Below are 19572 nucleotides of genomic sequence, written 5' to 3'. Positions count from 1 at the left end.
CCCAGAATTTTTCTATTTTTAGTAGAGATGGAGGTCTTGAATTGCTCATGCTCATCTCAAACTTCTGAGCTCAGGTGATCCACCCACCTTGGCCTCCCAGAGTTCTAGAATTACAGGAGTGAGCCACCATGCTTGACCAGCCTTGTACCCTTTAACTATCACTCTCAACATTCCTCCCACATTCCCAAGCCCAAGGTAATCTCATCTACTTTCTGTTTCTACAGATTTGCTCATTCCGTTATCTCATTTGGTTTGCTTTGCATATGCACAATGATTGTTAATATGCTTTTTGGGGAAATGTCAATATATGGTTTTTGTGTATTTTAAAATTTGATTATTTGTGTTTAGGTTTTCAGTTGTAATAGTTTATTATATATTCTGGATCCTTAGATCCTTGTCAAATGTATGATTTATAAATATTTTTTCCTTTTTTAGGTTCCTTCCTTCCTTCTTTCCTCCCAGAATCTCACTCTGTTGCCCTGGGTAGAGTGCTGTGGCATCATAGCTCACAGCAACCTCAAACTCATGGGCTCACACAGTCCTCCCACTTTAGCCTCCAGAGCAGCTGGAACACCTACTATTTTTTCTATTTTTAGTAGAGACAGCGTCCTTTTTTTTGAGACCAAGTCTCAGGTTGTCACTTTCAGTAGAGTGCCATGGTGCCATAGCTCATAGCAACCTCCATTTGTTCCTCTTCAGCCCAAGTGATCCTCTTGCCCCAGTTTTTCTGTTTTTAGTGGAGATGGGGGTCTTGCTTTTGCTCAGGCTAGTATCAAACTTGTGAGCTGAAGCAATCCACCTGCCTTGGCCTCCCAGAGTGCTAGGATTACAGGCGTGAGTCACCACCCTGACCTAGAGACAGGATCTTGCTCTTGCTCAGGCTGGTCTGGAACTCCTGAGCTCAAGCAGTCCACCGGCCTCAGCCTCTCAGAGTGCTGGGATTTTAGGAGTGAGCCAACCAGGCCTGGCCTCTTTTCTTTAATTTTTTTTTGATTATTATTATTATTATTTTTTTTGCAGTTTTTGGCCAGGGCTGGGTTTGAACCCGTCACCTCTGGCATATGGGGCCAGCGCCCGACTCCTTTGAGCCACAGGCGCTGCCCTCTTTAATTTTTTTTTAAGAGACAAGGTCTTATCTTTTTACTTTATTAATAGTGTTCTTTGAAGCAGAAAAGTTTTTAGTTTTGATGGTCCATTTTGTCATTTATTTATTTATTGGTTGGTATGCTTAAGATGTCTATTATTGATTTTTATTTTTATTTTTTTTTTGAGACAGCGTCTCACTCTGTGGCCCTGGGTAGAGCTAGATAGAGTGCTGTGACATCACAGCTCTCAGCAACCTCAAACTCTTGGGCTTAAGTGATTCTCTTGCTTTAGCCTCCCAAGTAGCTGGGACTACAGGTGCCTGCCACAACACCTGGCTATTTTTGTTTATTTTTGGTTGCAGGTGGTGTTGTTGGCAGGCCCAGGCTGGATACAAACCTGCCAGCTCCTGTATAAGTGGCTGGCACCCTAGCCGCTGAGCTACAGGCACCAATCCTATTACTGGATTTTCTGAGTACTTGTGAAAATGATTTCTGTAAATCACTTTATCTTGCTTTAAGATATAATCATGCCACAATTATTTTCTTAGCACGTAAGACTGATAAAAGTTATTGTAAACGTGTTTACAACGTTTTCTTTCTTTTAACTTTTAATTTTGCCTTAAATTTTTTCTATAGCTCTATAGTATCAACCCTCCTTGCTCTTATGGATGGATTAGATAACAGGGGTGAAATTGTTGTCATTGGTGCTACAAACAGACTTGATTCTATAGATCCTGCTCTCCGGAGACCTGGTCGTTTTGACAGAGAATTCCTGTTCAACCTACCTGATCAAAAGGTAAACATTGTTGCTTACAATATAATAAGATTTATATATAATTCAATTATAAGGCATATATACTCTGATTATTATATTTTATGAATTTGCTTTGTGCACATTTTATATTTATGGGACATCTTATTTAATGTTTAAAAAATATTTTCTTATGACCTTTTTTTCTATTAACTGTAAAAGAGGAAGTTGATAATTTTTAGGAAGTAAAAGGAAAGTTCTCAGTAAAGTTAGTGTAGATGTTTACTTGCTTTAATTTTCCAGTTGGTGGTAATTGTCTTATATTATCATTGTGTAATCTAGTTACCTATAGTAGCTTTGTTTCCATAAAAATAATGTTTTTTTTTCCATAAAAATAATGTTTTTATTACCTAGGGTAGGTTTATGAATAAGGACCTAGTACCCACATTTTCATAGAAATGACTAGAATATCATATTTAATTAAAAGCAACAAACATTCAGTATGGTGAATGGTTTTTTGTGTTTTTTTTTCCTTTTTAGAGATAGGGTCTCACTTTATCATCCTGGGTAGAGTGCCGTGGTGTCACAGCTCACAGCAACCTCCAACTCCTGGGCTTAGGTGATTCTTTTGCCTCAGCCTCCTGAGTAGCTGGGACTACAGGTGCCCACCACAATGCCTGGCTATTTTTTCTTTTTTGTTGATGTTGCAGTTTGGCTGGTGCCGGGTTTGAACCTGCCACCCTTGGTATATGGGGCTGGCGCCATATCCACTGAGCCACAGGTGCTGCCCGATGGTGAATGGTTTTTAAAAGAATATATTATTCCAACCTAAGCAAGAGTGAGACTCTTATCTCTACAAAAAATAGAACAAGTAGCTCAGTGTGGTGGCACGAACTTATAATTTTTTTTTATTTTTAATTTCAGTTTGCTTGTTCATTCTTCTTTGTTTGAAGTACTCCTTTTTTGTGGATTTTCTTCTTCCTCTGGCGGTGCTGGCTGTTTTTGATGTTGTTAGTAGAGACGGGGTCTTACTCTGGCTCACTGCTGCTCATACTGGTCTTGAACCTCTGAGCTCAGACAATCCACCCACCTCGGCCTCCCACAGCGCTGGGACTACAGGTGTGAGCAACCACAACCGGCCATAATTTTTTTTTTTTTTTTTTGAGACAGAGTGTCACTATGTCACCCTTGGTAGAGTGCTGTGGCATCACAGCTCACAGCAACCTCCAACTCTTTTTTTTTTTTGTGGTTTTTGGCATGGGCTAGGTTTGAACCCGCCACCTCTGGCATGTGGGACCGGCGCCCTACTCCTTGAGCCACAGGCACCGCCCAGCAATCTCCAACTCTTAGCCTCAAGGAATTCTCTCGTCTCAGCCTCCCAAATAGCTAGGACTACAGGTGCCTGCCACCATGCCCGGCTATTTTCTTGTTGCAGTTGTGATTGTTGTTTAGCTGGCCCGGGCTGGGTTTGAACCCACCAGCCTGGGTGCATATGGTTGGCACTGTAACTACTGTGCTACGGGCACCGAGCCAGAACTTACAATTCTTGGTACTCAAGATGCCAAGGCAGGAGGATTGCTTGAGCTCAGGAGTTTGAGATTGTGGTAAGCTATGGTGAGGCCTCTATATTCCAGAGTCTAGGACACAGGGCCAGACTCTGACTCAAAAATTAAAAAGAGGGCTCCTGTAGCTCAGCCACTAGGGTGCCAGTCACATACACGGAGCTGGCATGTGAGAATCTAGTTCTGGCCTGCCAAACAACAACTACAACAACAACAAAAAAATTGCCAGGCACTGTGGTGGGTGCCTGTAGTCCCAGCTACTTGGGAGCCTGAGGCAAGAGAATCGCTTAAGCCCAAGAATTTGAGGTTGCTATGAGCTGTGATGCCACGACAGTCTACTGAGGGTGACAAAGTGGGACTCTGTCTCAAAAAAAAAAAAAAAAAGAGAGAATGGGAAGGAAGAAGTTGGAGGCAGTGAGTATAGATAAGTTTTTCAAAGAGTTTGGTTGCAAAGAGAAGTAAACAAGGAGGTAATATAATATTGGGAAGACAGGGACAAAATGTTTTGTTGTTTTTAAGGTAGGAGAAATATCCAGTGGAGCTGGAAATTCTTTTTTTTTTTTTTTGAGACAGAGTCTTAATGTGTTGCCCTCAGTAGAGTGCCATAGCATCACAGCTCATAGCAACTTCAAACTCTTGGGCTTAAGCGATTCTCTTGCCTCAACCTCCCAAGTAGCAGGTACTATAGGCACCCGCCACAACACTTGGCTAAGGAGCCAGAAATTCTCATGATAAAATTGAGAGGTAGGCAAGAAGGAGTAGGATTTAGTGTGTAAGTGGCATGAATGACTTTAGATAGGAATTGGTTAGTTCATCTGTGCCAGTAGGAAGAAGACTATTGTGAGTACACATGGTGATAGGTGGACAGGTTTGATGTAGATAGTCTGGAATTCTTTTTCTGATTGCTTCAATTTTCTCAGTTAATAAAGAAACAGGGTCATCAGGTGAGGATGAGGATAAGCTGTGAAATAAAGCAACGTGAATGGCCCCGGGAAGGACTAAAGGTAGTGATAAGGATCCAGTCGGGTCATGGATTTAATTAATTTTTATAATCTATCACCTGGGTCATTAATTTAACGTGATACCATGGGCGGCGCCTGTGGCTCAGTGAGCAGGGCGCCGGCCCCATATACCGAGGGTGGCGGGTTCGAACCCAGCCCCGGCCAAACTGCAACCAAAAAATAGCCGGGCGATTGTGGCGGGCACCTGTAGTCCCAGCTACCCAGGAGGCTGAGGCAGGAGAATCGCCTAAGCCCAGGAGTTGGAGGTTGCTGTGAGCTGTGTGATACCAGGGCACTCTACCGAGGGCGATAAAGTGAAACTCTGCCTCTACAAAAAAAAAAAAAAAAAAAGTGATACTAGTCATCTCATTTTTTTTTTTTTTTTTGTAGAGACAGAGTCTCACTGTACCGCCCTTGGGTAGAGTGCCGTGGCGTCACACGGCTCACAGCAACCTCTAACTCTTGGGCTCACGCGATTCTTTTGCCTCAGCCTCCCAAGCAGCTGGGACTACAGGCGCCCGCCACAATACCCGGCTATTTTTTTGTTGCAGTTTGGCCGGGGCTGGGTTTGAACCCGCCACCCTCGGCATATGGGGCCGGCACCCTACTCACTGAGCCACAGGCGCCGCCCTAGTCATCTCATTTTAATCCTGTGGTTTGGTCAATAGAATATCATGACTCTTATGATTTGTCCAGGTAAAGGATTAGTAAAAGTAATTCTTACTTCCAGAGTTTAATAATTTTCATTAACTATTTATTATCATAAATAGTATACATCTTCTATATGTAATAATGCTTTTTAATTTCTTGTATTTTCCTTTATAATCATCATCATTATTGTTATAAGTGTTATGTGTATTTGTGGATTCTGAAAAATGAGGGGCATGAGCCTGTCTTTGACTTTTTTTTTTGAGACAGAGTCTCAAGCTGCCCTGGGTAGAGTACCTTGGCGTCATAGCTCACAGCAACCTCGAGCTCTTAGGCTAAAGCGATCCTCTTGCCTCTTTTTTTTTTTTTTTTTTTGAGACAGAGCCTCAAGTTGTCACCCTGGGGGTAGAGTGGTGTGGTATCACAGCTCACAGCAACCTCCAACTCCTGGGTTCAAGCAGTTATCCTGCCTCTGCCTCCCAGGTAGCTGGGATTATAGGCACCTGCCACAACTCCCAGCTCAGGTGTATGTGGCTGGCACCTTAGCTGCTTGAGTCACAGGCGCCGAGCCTTGCCTCATTTTTTTTTTTGGTAGATGGGAGTCTCGCTTTCGCTCAGTCTGGTCTCGAATTTGTGAGCTCAAGCAATCCACCTGCCTCAGCCTCCCAGAGTGCTAGGATTACAGGTGTGAGCCACCATACCTGGCCTGCCATTGACTTTTAATAGTATAGGAAGGCATTTTCTTTTAGGGGAAGCCATATGACATTATTCTGCATATCATATATAGAGTTAAATGTATAATGAGCATTTCTTAATTTCTACATTTAAATCTTCTTCATTCTGTGTCTTGGTTTTAGTATAATAAAAGAAAGGTAACTCTGATTGGGTTATATAGGGAGAGAGCATGGCACTTTGTTATAGAAACCTGGCAATAATTTGCCAATGTTAGGTAATTTCATTTCTTTAAATCTTTATTTAGAAAAATGAGGGGATAAGAATAAATCTTTTTTGAGATATCTTATAGTTTAAACATTTTGACATAGTTTTGATTTTTTTTTTAAATAGATAGCATCAACATGTCTTTATTTTTTTTTTTTTTTGCGTGTGTGATTTTTTGGCCAGGGCTGGGTTTGAACCCGCCACCTCTGGCATATGGGACCGGCGCCCTACTCCTTGAGCCACAGGCGCCGCCCTAGTTTTGATTTTTTTAAGGATCTTTTAGAGACAATACCTGTGATGCTAAAGAAGTCTGTATAAGATCCTTAACGTTATCTTATAGAATATGTATGTGGCCAAAATGGTATTTCCTTTCCTTTCCTTTTCTCTCCTCTTCCTTCTTCCCTCTTCCTTTTGTCTTTCTTTCCTTTCCCCTTCCCCTTTCCTCTCCCTTTCTTTTTCCTCTTTCTTTTCCTTTCCCCTTCTCCGCCCCCTTTCATTTCAGTAGAGTCTGGCTCTGTTCCCCAAGCTAGAGTGCCATGGTATCAGTCTGGCTTATAGCAACCTCAAATTCCTGGGTTCAAGAGATCTTTTGTCTCAGTCTCCTGAGTAGCTAAGACTCCAGGTGCCTGCCACAATGCCTGGCTAATTTTTCTATTTTTAGGAGAAAAATTTTTCTATTTTAGGTCTCATTCTGCTTGCTGGTCTTGAACTCCTTCAAGAGATCCTCCTGCCTCAGCCTCCCAGAGTGCTAAGATTACAGGTGTGAGGCACTGAGTCCGACCAGGATGGTATTTCTTTTGGACTGTAGTTTTATAGTTTTTAAGAATCTGTTTAGGCAGATTGTATTATTGCTGTAATTTTTGCAAACACCTGACTTATACCATGGAATTGAAACTGTAGCTATTGTTTCTAGGTTTTGTTAACTTTTTGAGCAAAATTTATCTTGATGACTTTAAAGTTCTTCTTTTTTTTTTTTTTGCTGGTACCCAAATTCCTTATCAAGTCAGTAAGATATTATCTTGGTTATAATTTGCCTTTTCATGTCTCAAGAAGCTCAGATAGCAGTTTTGGCTGGGGCCAGGCTCAAACCCGCTACCCTCAGCATATGAGGCTGGTGCCCTACTCCTTGAGCCACAGGCACCGCCCTAATTTTGTTTTTTTTTTTTTTGAGACAGCGCCTCAAGCTGTCACCCTGGGTAGAGTGCTAGGGCATCACAGTTTACAGCAACCTCAAACTCTTGGGCTTAAGCCATTCTCCTGCCTCAGCCTCCAAAGTAACTGGGATTACAGGCGCCTGCCAAAATGCCCAGCTGTTTTTTTTTGTTGCAGTTGTCATTGTTGTTTTAGCAGGCCCGAACGTGGTTCAAACCCATCATCCTCGGTGTATGTGGCTGGTGCCTTACTCACTGAGCTACAGGCGCCACCCTGATACCACCCTGATTATAAATTCTTATACCTTAGTGCCTTTTTAAAAAAATGCTATTTTAGAAAAAGAATTTCTCTTTGTTTTGGAGCCAAGATGTTAAGATTTTGATTGTGCTATCCTGTCAGATTTAAGCTAGAAAATGCTATTTCGAAAAAAAGAAAAAGGTAAAAAAATCGTTTAAACCTGATATATTTTTTTTTTTTTGAGATAGAGTCTTAAGCTGTCACCCTGGGTAGGGTGCTGTGGTGTCACAGCTCACAGCTACCTCAGACTCCAGGGCTTAAGCGATTCTCTTGCCTCAGCCTCCCAACTAGTTGGGACTGCAGGTGCCCACCACAATGCCCAGCCATTTTTTGGTTGTAGTTGTCATTGTTGTTTGGCAGGCCTGAGCTGGATTTGAACCCACCAGCTCTGGTGTACGTGGCTGGTGCCCCAGCCGCAGAGCTATAGGTGCCAAGCCTAAACCAGATTTTTTTTTTTTTTTTGAGCCAGAGCCTCAAGCTGTAGCCCTGGGTAGAGTGCCGTGGCGTCTAGCTCATAGCAACCTCCAACTCCTGGGCTTAAGTGATTCTCTTGCCTCAGCCTCCCAAGTAGCTGGAACTACAGGCACCCGCCACAACGCCCCGCTATTTTTTTTGTTGAGCTGTCATTGTTTGGCAAGCCCGGGCTGGCTTCAAACTCACCAGCTCTGGTGTATGTGGCTGGCACCTTAGCCACCTGAGCTACAGGCGCCGAGCCCTAAACCAGATTTCTTAATGAATTCAGTTGATACTTACTGAAATTGTTAAATGTGAAAGCCTCAACCAATTTATAAGGTAATGTACATGATATTTCTTCCTTAGTTGGAATAGAAACAATTTTTTTCAAGTTTTAAATTGTCATCTTGCTCATTTTCAATCGTAATGCCTTATACACGTGAAACAACCAAAAAGTGTATGAAATCTCAAAGTTTGTTTAAAAGTTTTAATTATAATAACATAGTAAATTTTGTTTTATGTGTCTTCAAATAGTAAAAATGATATGGTGCAAAAGTGGAACTTAGTTTTGAATTATAGTCTTAGATAAGTCACTTCATCATTATATGCTACTAGTCAGGTTCTTCTACCTCAACACATTAAATGTGTTAGTTGTGAAATGGAGATAAGATCTTTACTACACATCTAAAGATTTATTGTGAGAATCAGAGTGCATGTAGGTGCTAAGGTTTACATTTCTTTTGAAATAAAGTTTTTCTGGGGTATGGTGTGTTAAAATGAGTGCCAGCTAATAATTAGTACATTTGAGGCATTGATAATATTTATCTGTACTTTTCTTCTTCAGCAAGATATTATACGTCTGTGCTTTCCTTCATAGGCAAGAAAACAAATATTACAGATCCATACTAGGGACTGGAATCCAAAATTGTCAGATGCTTTTTTAGGTGAATTGGCTGAAAAGTGTGTTGGTAAGTACTATACTAATACTTGAATTCTTTGTCTCTGTTTGTTCTGCTCAGTCTCCCTTTCCCCTTACGTTTGGAACGTGAACAAATAATAGTTATGTTTTTGATTATGTAATAGATGGCTCTCCCTTTATTTTAAAAATTTCTTTTAAATATTTCACTTATTAAAGTTTGAGCAGTTCTAAATTAGAATTTAACTGCTATTAGGTGTTTTATTAATAAAGCACAGTAGTAATATGCCTTTCATTGAATGCTGGATATCCATAATGTTAATACAGTGTCTCTTTTTAGAAATTGTTTATTCTTAAAATTTTTACTAAGAACAATAAGCTTAACCTTGAGAGAAAGGTTCACATCAAAGGCAGGAATATAGTTTTTTTACTTTGCAGATTATATAATGGGCTCATCTTCACTGGTCGTATAGAATAGGTTAGGTGGGAGGGGTCCTCAAAGAAACTATGGTATTTAGTAACATTTCCCAAAATATAAAATTTTCCAACTTAATTTTAAATCTTCATAGAGTAGAAGATCTCCCCAGAGAGTTAATGAACATCCCTAAAAGGATGGTGTAAGAACATTTATAGACACAGATGATCACACATAGAAAATGGAATTTAGAGTTTTGGTTCTAAGTAGGACTGAAATAAAAAGGGATATACTATTAAGTAAATGAATATATATACAAGTATTTTTACTTCATTCTTTCCCCCTCTTTTGTCTATTTTCCTCTCAATTCTCTCAAAAAATATAAATAAACAATTTTTTTCTTTATGAACTTTTATGAAGAAATCCCCCCAAATAAGGCCACAAATAACAGCCTTCTAGGGAAAACTTTAAAGTTACCAAAACCAAAAGAACATCTTAGTTAAGAAATTATTGTGATCCACCATCAAATAAGTAAAACTTAAATAGAACATTAGTCCATTCAGTTAGCTACATCCGAATTATCCTCTTCATCCACAGGGACCTCCATCTCCGAAGCAGCATTCCTCAGCTTTTGAACCACAAAGACCTCGACATCTTCTGGTGAGGAGAAAACGTAAATCTCTCCAGCAATACTCCAGTTTAAGCTTTGCCTGGTATAAGAGAGCACGCGCCAAACACATTTCATGTAAATTTGGCTTGATCTTTGCAAAGCCTTGTGCTGCTTTATGGGAGAGGGTGGTATTTGGTATAAAATCCAATCTTTTCCCTTTTTGAAATTTGACCCCTTTTATTTTTGATGTTATTGTGTTAGAGTTCAGATCAGATTGGGAATATCTTTATAGCTAGATTCTTCTGTGAATATGTCACAGAACGATCCTTAACTGAAATAGACATCTTCAAATAATTTTGGAAATTCCCTAACAGATAGGTATTTTAAATTATTCTCTATTACCCACTCTACCATCTGAAATACGATACACTGCAGTTCAGTTCTTCATCCCAAATACTAGAATCTTAGTTTTCTTTTTCATTTTCCAAAGTCAACACTTCTCATTTTTCCACATGATGTATTTTAGCTTTTAGGCAATGTCTTAAGTTTAACATTTCTGTGATATAATTTTTTATAGGCCCAAACAGTTTCTCTTGCCTCTTTTCCCTGGGTGGGTTGGCAGTATGTGTGTAGAATCTGTTTATATATCATTTTCTTCCTAGGTAGTGACCAAAAATAAAAAATAAAAAATCTATTTAAATAACTTCTGGTTTTGGTTATGACACTTATTCCATTTAAGAAACTAGTTTACATTTAAGAAAAAAATCAAATGCAGATTTTCAAACAGGATTGAAATAATAAGAAATTTTAAATTCATTCTGAGCTCACCAGTTTATGTATCCCAAGCATGTTTTAACATGTATGGGTTTATTTCAATGAAATTTGTGCCTGATCATATGGTATCCAGTCCTGAACAACTGCAAAGATAGATGATCTTTTGTTAGAGATTATGGATTTGGTAACTTTTATCTTGAAATAAATTCCCTAGCAGTTGGAGGTTTTTGTGTGCATAGGAGTGTGATTTTTAAGTAGTGAAAAACATGCATTGGTATCCAGAACATTTGCACAAATAGTAGAAGCTTATGATTAATGAAGAGCTTGACCCTAACCATGTTTCTCTATTCTATTTTCAATGAGAGAGCTGAAGCAATTAAAGCATATCAATGAGGTGTCTATCTTGTAGGCCTTCATTATGTTTGTTGCTGTACTTTAAAAATTAATTTCGTTAAATTTTGTTATGATCTTGTTTTCTAGTCTAACTTCTTTAATAGTTGTATTTTAAACCTTTCAGAAAAATCTCTCTTAATAACAGTATTCAAGAATATTCCTTTGATAAAAAGGTAATTGTGTTCAGCAGAGTATTAGAATTGTAATCATAGAATTAATATGGTTATGAGAGGAATGTTTATAATTTCTTTAATATTCATTTTTAATTCTTTTTTTTTTTTTTTGTGGTTTTGGGCCGGGGCTGGGTTTGAACCCGCCACCTCCGGCATATGGGACCGGCGCCCTACTCCTTGAGCCACAGGCGCCGCCCTTCATTTTTAATTCTTAAAAGGATATTTTTAATATTACTAGAATGATCAATTTATTTTCTAAACCATAACCCTTTTGAGAGTGAGAATGTTTGCTAATAATTATGACAGGACAAGAGACCTGACCACCATATATGGTCTCCCTAAGTATAACCCTTTTAGCCATTGTTATGAGACACTTTTAATTCTGTTTTAGAGTCCAGTGAAAGAAATGTAATAGTTCTCAGTTTCTTGTGTATATCAGAATCACTTTTAAAGCTTTCTCAAACAACAGAAAAGCTTTCTAAAAATATGTTTTCAACCTCCCAGAAGTTCTGATTTACTAAGTTTGTTGTGGAGCTTGGGAATCTTTTTTTTTGTTTGTTTTGGTTACATTGTTTATTCACGTTGAGAACTCCAGAGATAGACTAGTAATTCTTATTCTCAAGCAAATGTAAAGAATATTTATTTTCTTTTCTAGTCTGTTGGTTATGATAATTCATATAAAAATCTGCTTCATTAAGTGGGGTCTTATTGATAAACTAGAGTAAATTAAGAAAAAATGACTAATACATTGCAGTTATGTTTGTAACTTACATGTTATCAGGACACATAAATGTTACAGTAATATTTACTACCTAAAATGCCTTTTAGTGACTAATTTTTCTTTTGCCTTGTTACTGAACTTTTTTATTTGTGTAAGTGCTTTTGCACTTAATAGGACCATAAAATATTTTCACAACTGTACATACACAGTTTCCTTAAATTGTTTGAAGATGGTGCTTTATTCCATACTCCTGATACTGAGGACAGAATTCTTTTTAATCACATCTTTGGATTACTTTGTTAACTGTAACGTTGAGCCCAGTGTTCTGTAAGGTGTTGAACTAACAGTAACAGATCTCTTTGCTAAAGGAAAATAATTTTTTTCAGATTTATTCTTTGAGAAATAGGAAATAAAATGAGAGATTAGTGATAAATCTGGTTATTCTGAAGAATTGTTTGGGAGATAGATTTCTGTCATGGAACAGTGTAAATGCTTAATCTGCTTATAGTTTCTGAATTAAGTTCTTCTAGGTCATATTAAGTTTTTCCCTAACCTTGATTAAGTTTTCCTTTGTAATCACAATTTTTATGTCAGTATTTAAGTCTTCCACAAGATTGTCATGAAGGGTAAAAAAAATAAATAAACCTGATACTGTTCCTGGAGGAGTTTAGGGTCTGAGGTTCTATAAATTGTTTCAAATGTTTCCATCTGCTGGCATAACTTATAAAAGTGGCCAAATGTAAATTTAATTGCTTACATTTGGCTGTTTTTGAGTTTTTCTCTTTTTCATGACAGAGAACCAAGAGTTCATATGTTTTTGTATCTATTTGATGGTTAAATGAATGAAATGACTTAAAAGCACTGAGGGGACTGATCTGTTGTTTAACTGCAGAACCCATTAAATAGGGTAATACATAATATGCTATGTTGGTATGAATCTTAGAACTATTTTTTCATTTGTTTTAAGCTAAACAAAGAACATAAATGTGGAAAATCAGTGGAAACACTTTTCACCGTTCTTATTTCCTTTAATACCTTCAGAACTATCAGAGAGTAATTACAAGTTTAAATTATAATTTTGGAGATAATTGGATATTAATTTGCTAGCAGGTTGTCCTTGGAGTTGGTAGTAGAATAGCCCTACTCTTGAAGTTTCTGTTTATGTCCACTTTGTACTATTGGATGTGTTTAGATGTTATTAATATTAGAAAAAATAATTTATAGGTAAGCATAATGTCATGAGGACTAATCTAATGATTTGGAATATTGATGAAGGATTAAAATGAAGCTATTATTCTATTAGAACTTCCCCACCCAGCATGGTCACTCATGGCTGTATTTCCTAGCACTTTGGGAAGCTGAGGCGGCAGAATTGCTTGAGATCAGAAGTTCGAGACCAGCCTGAGCAAAATAGTGAGACCCCCATTTCTCAAAAAATAGGAAAATTAACCAGACATGTTGGCAGGCACCTGTAGTTATAATGTTATTCTGGAAGCTGAGGCAGGAGGATAGCTTGGGCAGAGGGATTTGAGGTTGTGGTAAGCTCTAATGATGCTAGTGCATTCTAGCCTGGCAAAAAACCAAAACCAAAAATAAAATAAAGCAAAGGAAACTATATATAAAGAAAAACCAAAACCCAGCTTGGCACTCATAGCACAGTGGTTACAGCGCCAGCCACATACACCTGGTGGTCACCTGTAGTGGTGGGCACCTGTAGTCCCAGCTACTTGGGAGGCTGAGGCAAGAGAATGACGTGAGCCCAAGAGTTTGAGGTTGTTGTGAGCTGTGACGCCATGACACTCTACCGAGGGCGACGTAGTGAGACTCCGTCTCAAAAAAAAAAAAAAAGAAAAGAAAAACCAAAATCCAAAGTTTTCGTGAAGAAAGTTGAACATTGTAATCAGTGGTTTTGACACATAATATGTGGCTTGTATTGTTTTCATATTGTTAGCTCGTGTTTTGTTAATTTAAAATATTTGAAACATTTTTAGTTTTAATAAGTAGCCCTTCAGTACTTTTGTTAGGTTATTTTAAATTGTCAGCTTTCATTTTATGATAAAATTACATATGATTACTGATTTAGTATTGCTTATTACTTTAGATAAAGATGTGTATATTCACAGAACATAGTTGGTGGATGGAAAAATGAACTTAACCTTTGTTATCCTTTTCCTTTTGTGTATTAGGCTATTGTGGAGCTGATATAAAGGCCCTGTGCACTGAAGCTGCCCTTATTGCCCTGCGGAGGCGTTATCCCCAGATCTATGCTAGTAGTCATAAACTGCAGCTGGATGTTTCCTCAATAGTGCTCAGTGCCCAGGATTTTTACCATGCAATGCAGAATATTGTGCCTGCTTCCCAACGTGCTGTGATGTCTTCAGGACATGCGTTATCCCCCATTATAAGGCCACTGCTGGAAAGAAGCTTCAACAACATTCTAGCAGTCTTGCAAAAAGTGTTTCCTCATGCTGAAATTAGCCAGAGTGACAAGAAAGAAGGTAAGATTGTAAGCTTTCATATTGTTAAACTGAAACAAATATAGGCACAAATAGTTTCCTCATAAGATTATTTGTCACTCTTATATTTACCGCAATATAAAATCTATTTTTATAGATAAAATATAAAATCTAAAAATAAATCTATTTCACTTACTACTGTGTATTCCAGGATTGGCATATTATCTGGCATAAGGTAGTTGCCTGGTGAATATTTGAAAAATGAACAAATGAATGTTCCCTCTTGAGACATTCTGACCTTCTTAATGTAGGGCTGTTGTTATTTTAGAATGTTGTCTATAATAATAGCTTATGTTGGCTCAGTGCCTGTAGCTCAGTGAGTGGGGCACCAGCCACATACACTGAGGCTGGCAGGTTCAAGCCCGGCCCGGGCCTGCTAAACAACAGTGACAGTTGCAACCCAAAAGTAGCCGGGCGTTGTGGCGGGCACCTGTAGTCCCAGCTACTCCAGAGGCTGAGGCAAGAGAATGACTTAAGCCCAAGAGTTTGAGGTTGTTGTGAGCTGTGACGCCACCACACTCTACTGAGGGAGACATAGTGAGACTTTGTCTCAAAAAAAAAAAAAAGCTTGCATTTATATTATAATGTAATATATTTACATTTGTTCATACGTTCATTTATTAATCCTCATAACAGTACCTTTGGATAAGTATTTTCAATATATATAAGAAGAGACTAGGAGGCTTACTTAGGCTGTTAATTTATCTAGTGTTACTCACTAAGTTCTGAGGCCTGCCCCAACCCAGGGAGTCTGTTCCGCCGGTACTCTTGCTTTTACCTAGATTGCAAACTAAGGAGCATGAACTTCGGACGGTAGGTAATGTCTTTTTTTTTTTTTTTTTTTTAAATTAAATCATAGCTGTGTACATTAATGCAATCATGGGATACAATGTGCTGGTTTTATATACCATTTGAAATATTTTCACCAAACTGGTTAACATAGTTAACACATTTTCTTAGTTATTGTGTTAAGACATTTATACTCTACCATTAGTAAATTTAGTCTTTTTTTTGCAGTTTTTTTTTTTTTTTTGCTGGGGCAGGGTTTGAACCCACTACCTCTGGTACATGGGGCCGGAGTGCTACTCCTTTGAGCCATAGGTGCCACCCTAGTTTTTTTTTTTTTTTTCCTTGAGACGGTGTCTTGCTCTGTCATCTGGGCTAGAGTGTAGTGGTGTCATAGCTGATTGCAACCCCAAACTCCTGGGCCAGGGATCCTCCCACCTCAGCCTCCTAGTAACTGGGACTATAGTCACACACCACCACACCTAGCTAATTTTTCTACTTTTTTTTTTTTTTTTTCTTTTTTTTTTTATAGAGACAGGGTCTTGAACTTACTCAGGCTGGTCTCAAACTCCTGGCCTCAAGCAGACTTGCTGCATTGACCTCCACTGAAGGTGCTAGGATTATAGGCATGAGCCACTGCACCTGGCCACTGTCTTTTGATTGTCTTAATGTCCTCAGTTCCTAGCACCTTGTATAGAATGTAGTCTGTACCAAATAGAAAATTGTTCAGAAAATTATACTAGCAGTAAAAATATTCATAGTAGGCTAGGAGTGGTGGCTCCTACCTGTAATCCTAGCACTCTGAGAGGCCAAGGCAGGAGAATCCCTTGAGCTCAGGAGTTGGAGACCAGCCTGAGCAAGAGTGAGATGCCTGTCTCTACTAAAAATAAAAAAAAAATCAGCTGGTTTTGGTGGGTGCACCTATAGTCCCAGCTACTCAAGAGGCTGAATTAGGAGGGTCACTTGAGCCCAGGTGTTTGAGGTTGCCGTGAGGTAGGCTGACAGCACTGCACTGTAGCCTAGGGCAACAAAGAAAATATTTTTATAATGGTAAAATTCATGAATATTATTTAACGAATTTTGCTGTCATTACAAATATATTTTTCAGAAACTAATTTGTTAGTGACAGACTCACATGAAGTACTACATGGATTACTTGATTTCTTAAATTTGGCAGATTAGGAAAGGGAACAGATATTTCATGGAGTAGCTAGGAGCCAGGCACTATGCTATGATTTGTATATTTCTTATTCCTGATTTTCCTAAGTAGGAATATGTATCTTTCCCCAAAATTTCTCAAAAAACTTTTCTTTACCTGTAATGCTAACCTCTGGGGGAGTGAGGTAGGTGGATTGCCAGAGCTCATGTGTTCAAGACCAGCCTGAGCAAGAGTGAGACACCCTCTCTCAAAATAGCCAGGCCTTGTGGTGGGTGCCTGTAGTCCCAGTTACTTGGGAGTCTGAGGCAAGAGGATCATTTGAGCCTAAGAGTTTGAGGTTGCTGTGAGCTATGATGCCACAGCCCTCTACCGAGGGTGACAAAGTAAGACTCTGTCTCAAAAAGAAACAAAAACAATCATAAAAACCTGTACCTTCTCTTTTGAGAGATTATGAAAGCCTTTTTCCCCCATTTGTGAATCACCATTTTAAGGCACTATTGTCTGTGTTTTCTTATAATATTTTCCCATAAATATAAAGTATGCTTTAGTTCTATTTTATTTTATTTTTTATTTTTTTATTTTTTGAGACAAAAGTCAAGCTTTTGCCCTGGGTAGAGTGCCATGGCATCACAGTTCACAGCAATCTCCAACTCTTGGGCTTAAGCTAGTCTCTTGTCTCAGCCTCCCAAGTAGCCGCCACAATGCCTGGCTATTTTTTTGGGTGGGGGGGTTGTAGTTGTCATGGTTGTTTTGGCAGGCCTGGGCTGGATTCAAACCCACCAGCTCTAGTGGACTTGGCTGGTGCCCTAGCCGCTGAGCTACAGATGCTGAGCCTTATTTATTTATTTTTGAGACAGAGTCTTACTCTTTCACCCTGGGCAGAATGTTGTGGTATCATCATGGCTCCTGGCAACCTCAAACTTTTGAGCTCAAGAGACTCCTCTTTATTTTATTTATTTATTTATTTATTTATTTTTTCCAAGAGAATCCTCTTGCCTCAGCCGCCCAAGTAGCTGGTACTACAGGCACCTGCCTCAATGTTGGCTGTTTTTAGGAGGGGAAGGGGAGTCTCACTTTTGCTCAGACTGGTCTCTTAACTTTTTTTTTTTTTATTGTTGGGGATTCATTGAGGGTACAATAAACCAGGTTACACTGATTGCATTTTTTAGGTAAAGTCCCTCTTGCAATCGTGTGGTCTCTTAACTTCTGAGCTTAGGCAGTCCACCCACCTTACCCTCCTAGAGTGCTAGGATTATAGGCGTGATTTACCATGCCAGGCGGGAATGCTTTAGTTCTGATCAGTGAATCTAGATAATAAGAATTAGTAGAGAAAAACAATCAAGTTTATTTGATTATTAATCATTGCTTTTTAGTTATTTAGTCATATTATTCTGGCTTGTTTTTGCTTTTAATATTTTTTTCTTAGACAAGTATTCTTTCATTGCAAATGAAATTATCATTCTTAAAGTCTCAGTTATTTTCTAGATTATTTTTTATTTAATTAGATTTAGTGGGTATAAGTGATTTTGTTACATGGATGAATTGTATAATGCCGACATGAGGGCTTTTAGTGTACCCTTCACCAAAGTTGTATACATTGTACCCAGCAACAGATTTTTTAAACTATTAGTTGTATTATTTTAGAAAGCATCTCTCTACTTTTTTCTTGGTTTGTTTTGGAAGGGTATGATTTCTTTTAATTCTTACTCATACCCACCAAACATGTAGCATTGCTTTTTATTAAATGAATAGTCACTTGTAATAGACATGTATGAAGTGTAGCTGTTCATACTTTAGGTGTTAGTCAAGGTAAGGTTTTAAGCCACTGGTTCTCAACCTTCCTAATACAGTCCAAAGGGGTCGCGACCCATGGGTTGAGAACCTCTGTTTTAAGCATTGTAGTCTGAGAAGGGATTTAGCTCTAGTTAGTTCAAGGAATAGTAATCTGACAGATAATTTATTAGTTAGTGCCACTGATTTTTAACACAATTTTCTTTTGCTTTGGTAGGGAAAAGGAACTTACATTAAATGACTCATAACTCATCTGGTGTCTTTTCTTTTTTGTCGGAACAGATATAGAAACTCTAATTTTAGATGATAGTGAAGATGAAAATGCTTTATCAATTTTTGAGACCAGTTGTCACTCAGGATCACCAAAGAAACAGTCATCAGCTGCTGCTATACACAAACCCTACCTTCATTTTACAATGTGAGTAATTTATATGGAGTTTCTTTCAGTTTAGTGTGAGGTTCTGATACTTTATAGTTAGAATTATAGTATATTTTTACTTATGGTTATAATCTGGAGGACTTTGTTTTTCTGTTGTTTAGAGACAATTCTGGAAAATGTTTTATTGTGTATGCTTTTTTGTGTAGTGATGGTTGGTTAACTATTTAAGTTCTTTTTCCCGAAGTAAAAGAATCTTGTCTGCTTGTTTACCTTTTTTTTTTGTAGTTTTTGGCCAGGGCCAGCTTGAACCCACCACTTCTGGTATATGGGGCCGGCACCCTACTCCTTGAGCCATAGGCGCTACCCTGCTTGTTTACTTTTATAAAAGTGATTGTGTGGTCTGGTTGTGGTGGCTCATGCCTGTAATCCCAGCACTCTGAGAGGCCGAGGCTGGTGGATTGTCTGAGCTCAGAGGTTCGAGACCAGCCTGAGCCAGAGTGAGACCCCCATCTCTACAAAAATATAGCTGGGCATTATGGAGGGTGCCTGTAGTCCCAGCTATTTGGGAGGCTGAGGCAAGAGAATCGCTTAAGCCCAAGGGTTGGAGGTTGCTGTGAGCTGTGTTTTCACAGCACTCTACCGAGGGCCACAGTGTGAGACTCTGTCACAATAAAAAAATAAATAAATAAAAATAAATGAATAAAAGAAAAAAAAGAAAATTAAAAAAAGCATCAAACTAAGACATTTGAAAGCAAAATTAAAAAAAATAGTGATTATGATTTTGTGTGTGTGTGTGTATGTGTTTGGAGATGTGGAAAGGATTATCCTTAGAAAATCAACCCATGGGTCCCAATTTCATTGCTTTTTATTTGAAGTAAAATTTACACAAATGAAATATTTACCACAATCCAGAGTACTTTAATTTATAATAATTATTAGATGATAACTTTTGACTCTAAGGCTGCTAAAGAGATTTTGAATTAGAAATTGTCAGTAATCAAGCAAGTAACTTTGTTTTTGTTTGTTTTGAGACAGAGTCTCACTTTGTTGT

At 38.4% G+C, this 19572-nt stretch overlaps 1 protein-coding gene across 3 annotated transcripts in view; it reads left to right on the top strand.

Annotated features, from left to right (window-relative positions):
- ATAD2B (ATPase family AAA domain containing 2B) overlaps positions 1-19572 on the top strand; it is a 176979-nt gene that overhangs the window by 84637 nt on the left and 72770 nt on the right. For all 3 annotated transcript variants that reach the window (XM_053588597.1, XM_053588596.1, XM_053588598.1), the window contains 4 exons: positions 1722-1881; positions 8766-8856; positions 14077-14388; positions 18425-18560. In XM_053588597.1, the coding sequence (XP_053444572.1) occupies positions 1722-1881; positions 8766-8856; positions 14077-14388; positions 18425-18560 (699 nt within the window). The remainder of the gene's footprint in view (positions 1-1721; positions 1882-8765; positions 8857-14076; positions 14389-18424; positions 18561-19572) is intronic.

The sequence above is a fragment of the Nycticebus coucang genome, chromosome 4, assembly GCF_027406575.1.
Source record: "Nycticebus coucang isolate mNycCou1 chromosome 4, mNycCou1.pri, whole genome shotgun sequence".
NCBI classification, from domain to species: Eukaryota; Metazoa; Chordata; class Mammalia; order Primates; family Lorisidae; genus Nycticebus; species Nycticebus coucang.
Note: the sequence above shows the minus strand (reverse complement) of the source record. Positions and strands in the feature narration are given on the sequence as shown.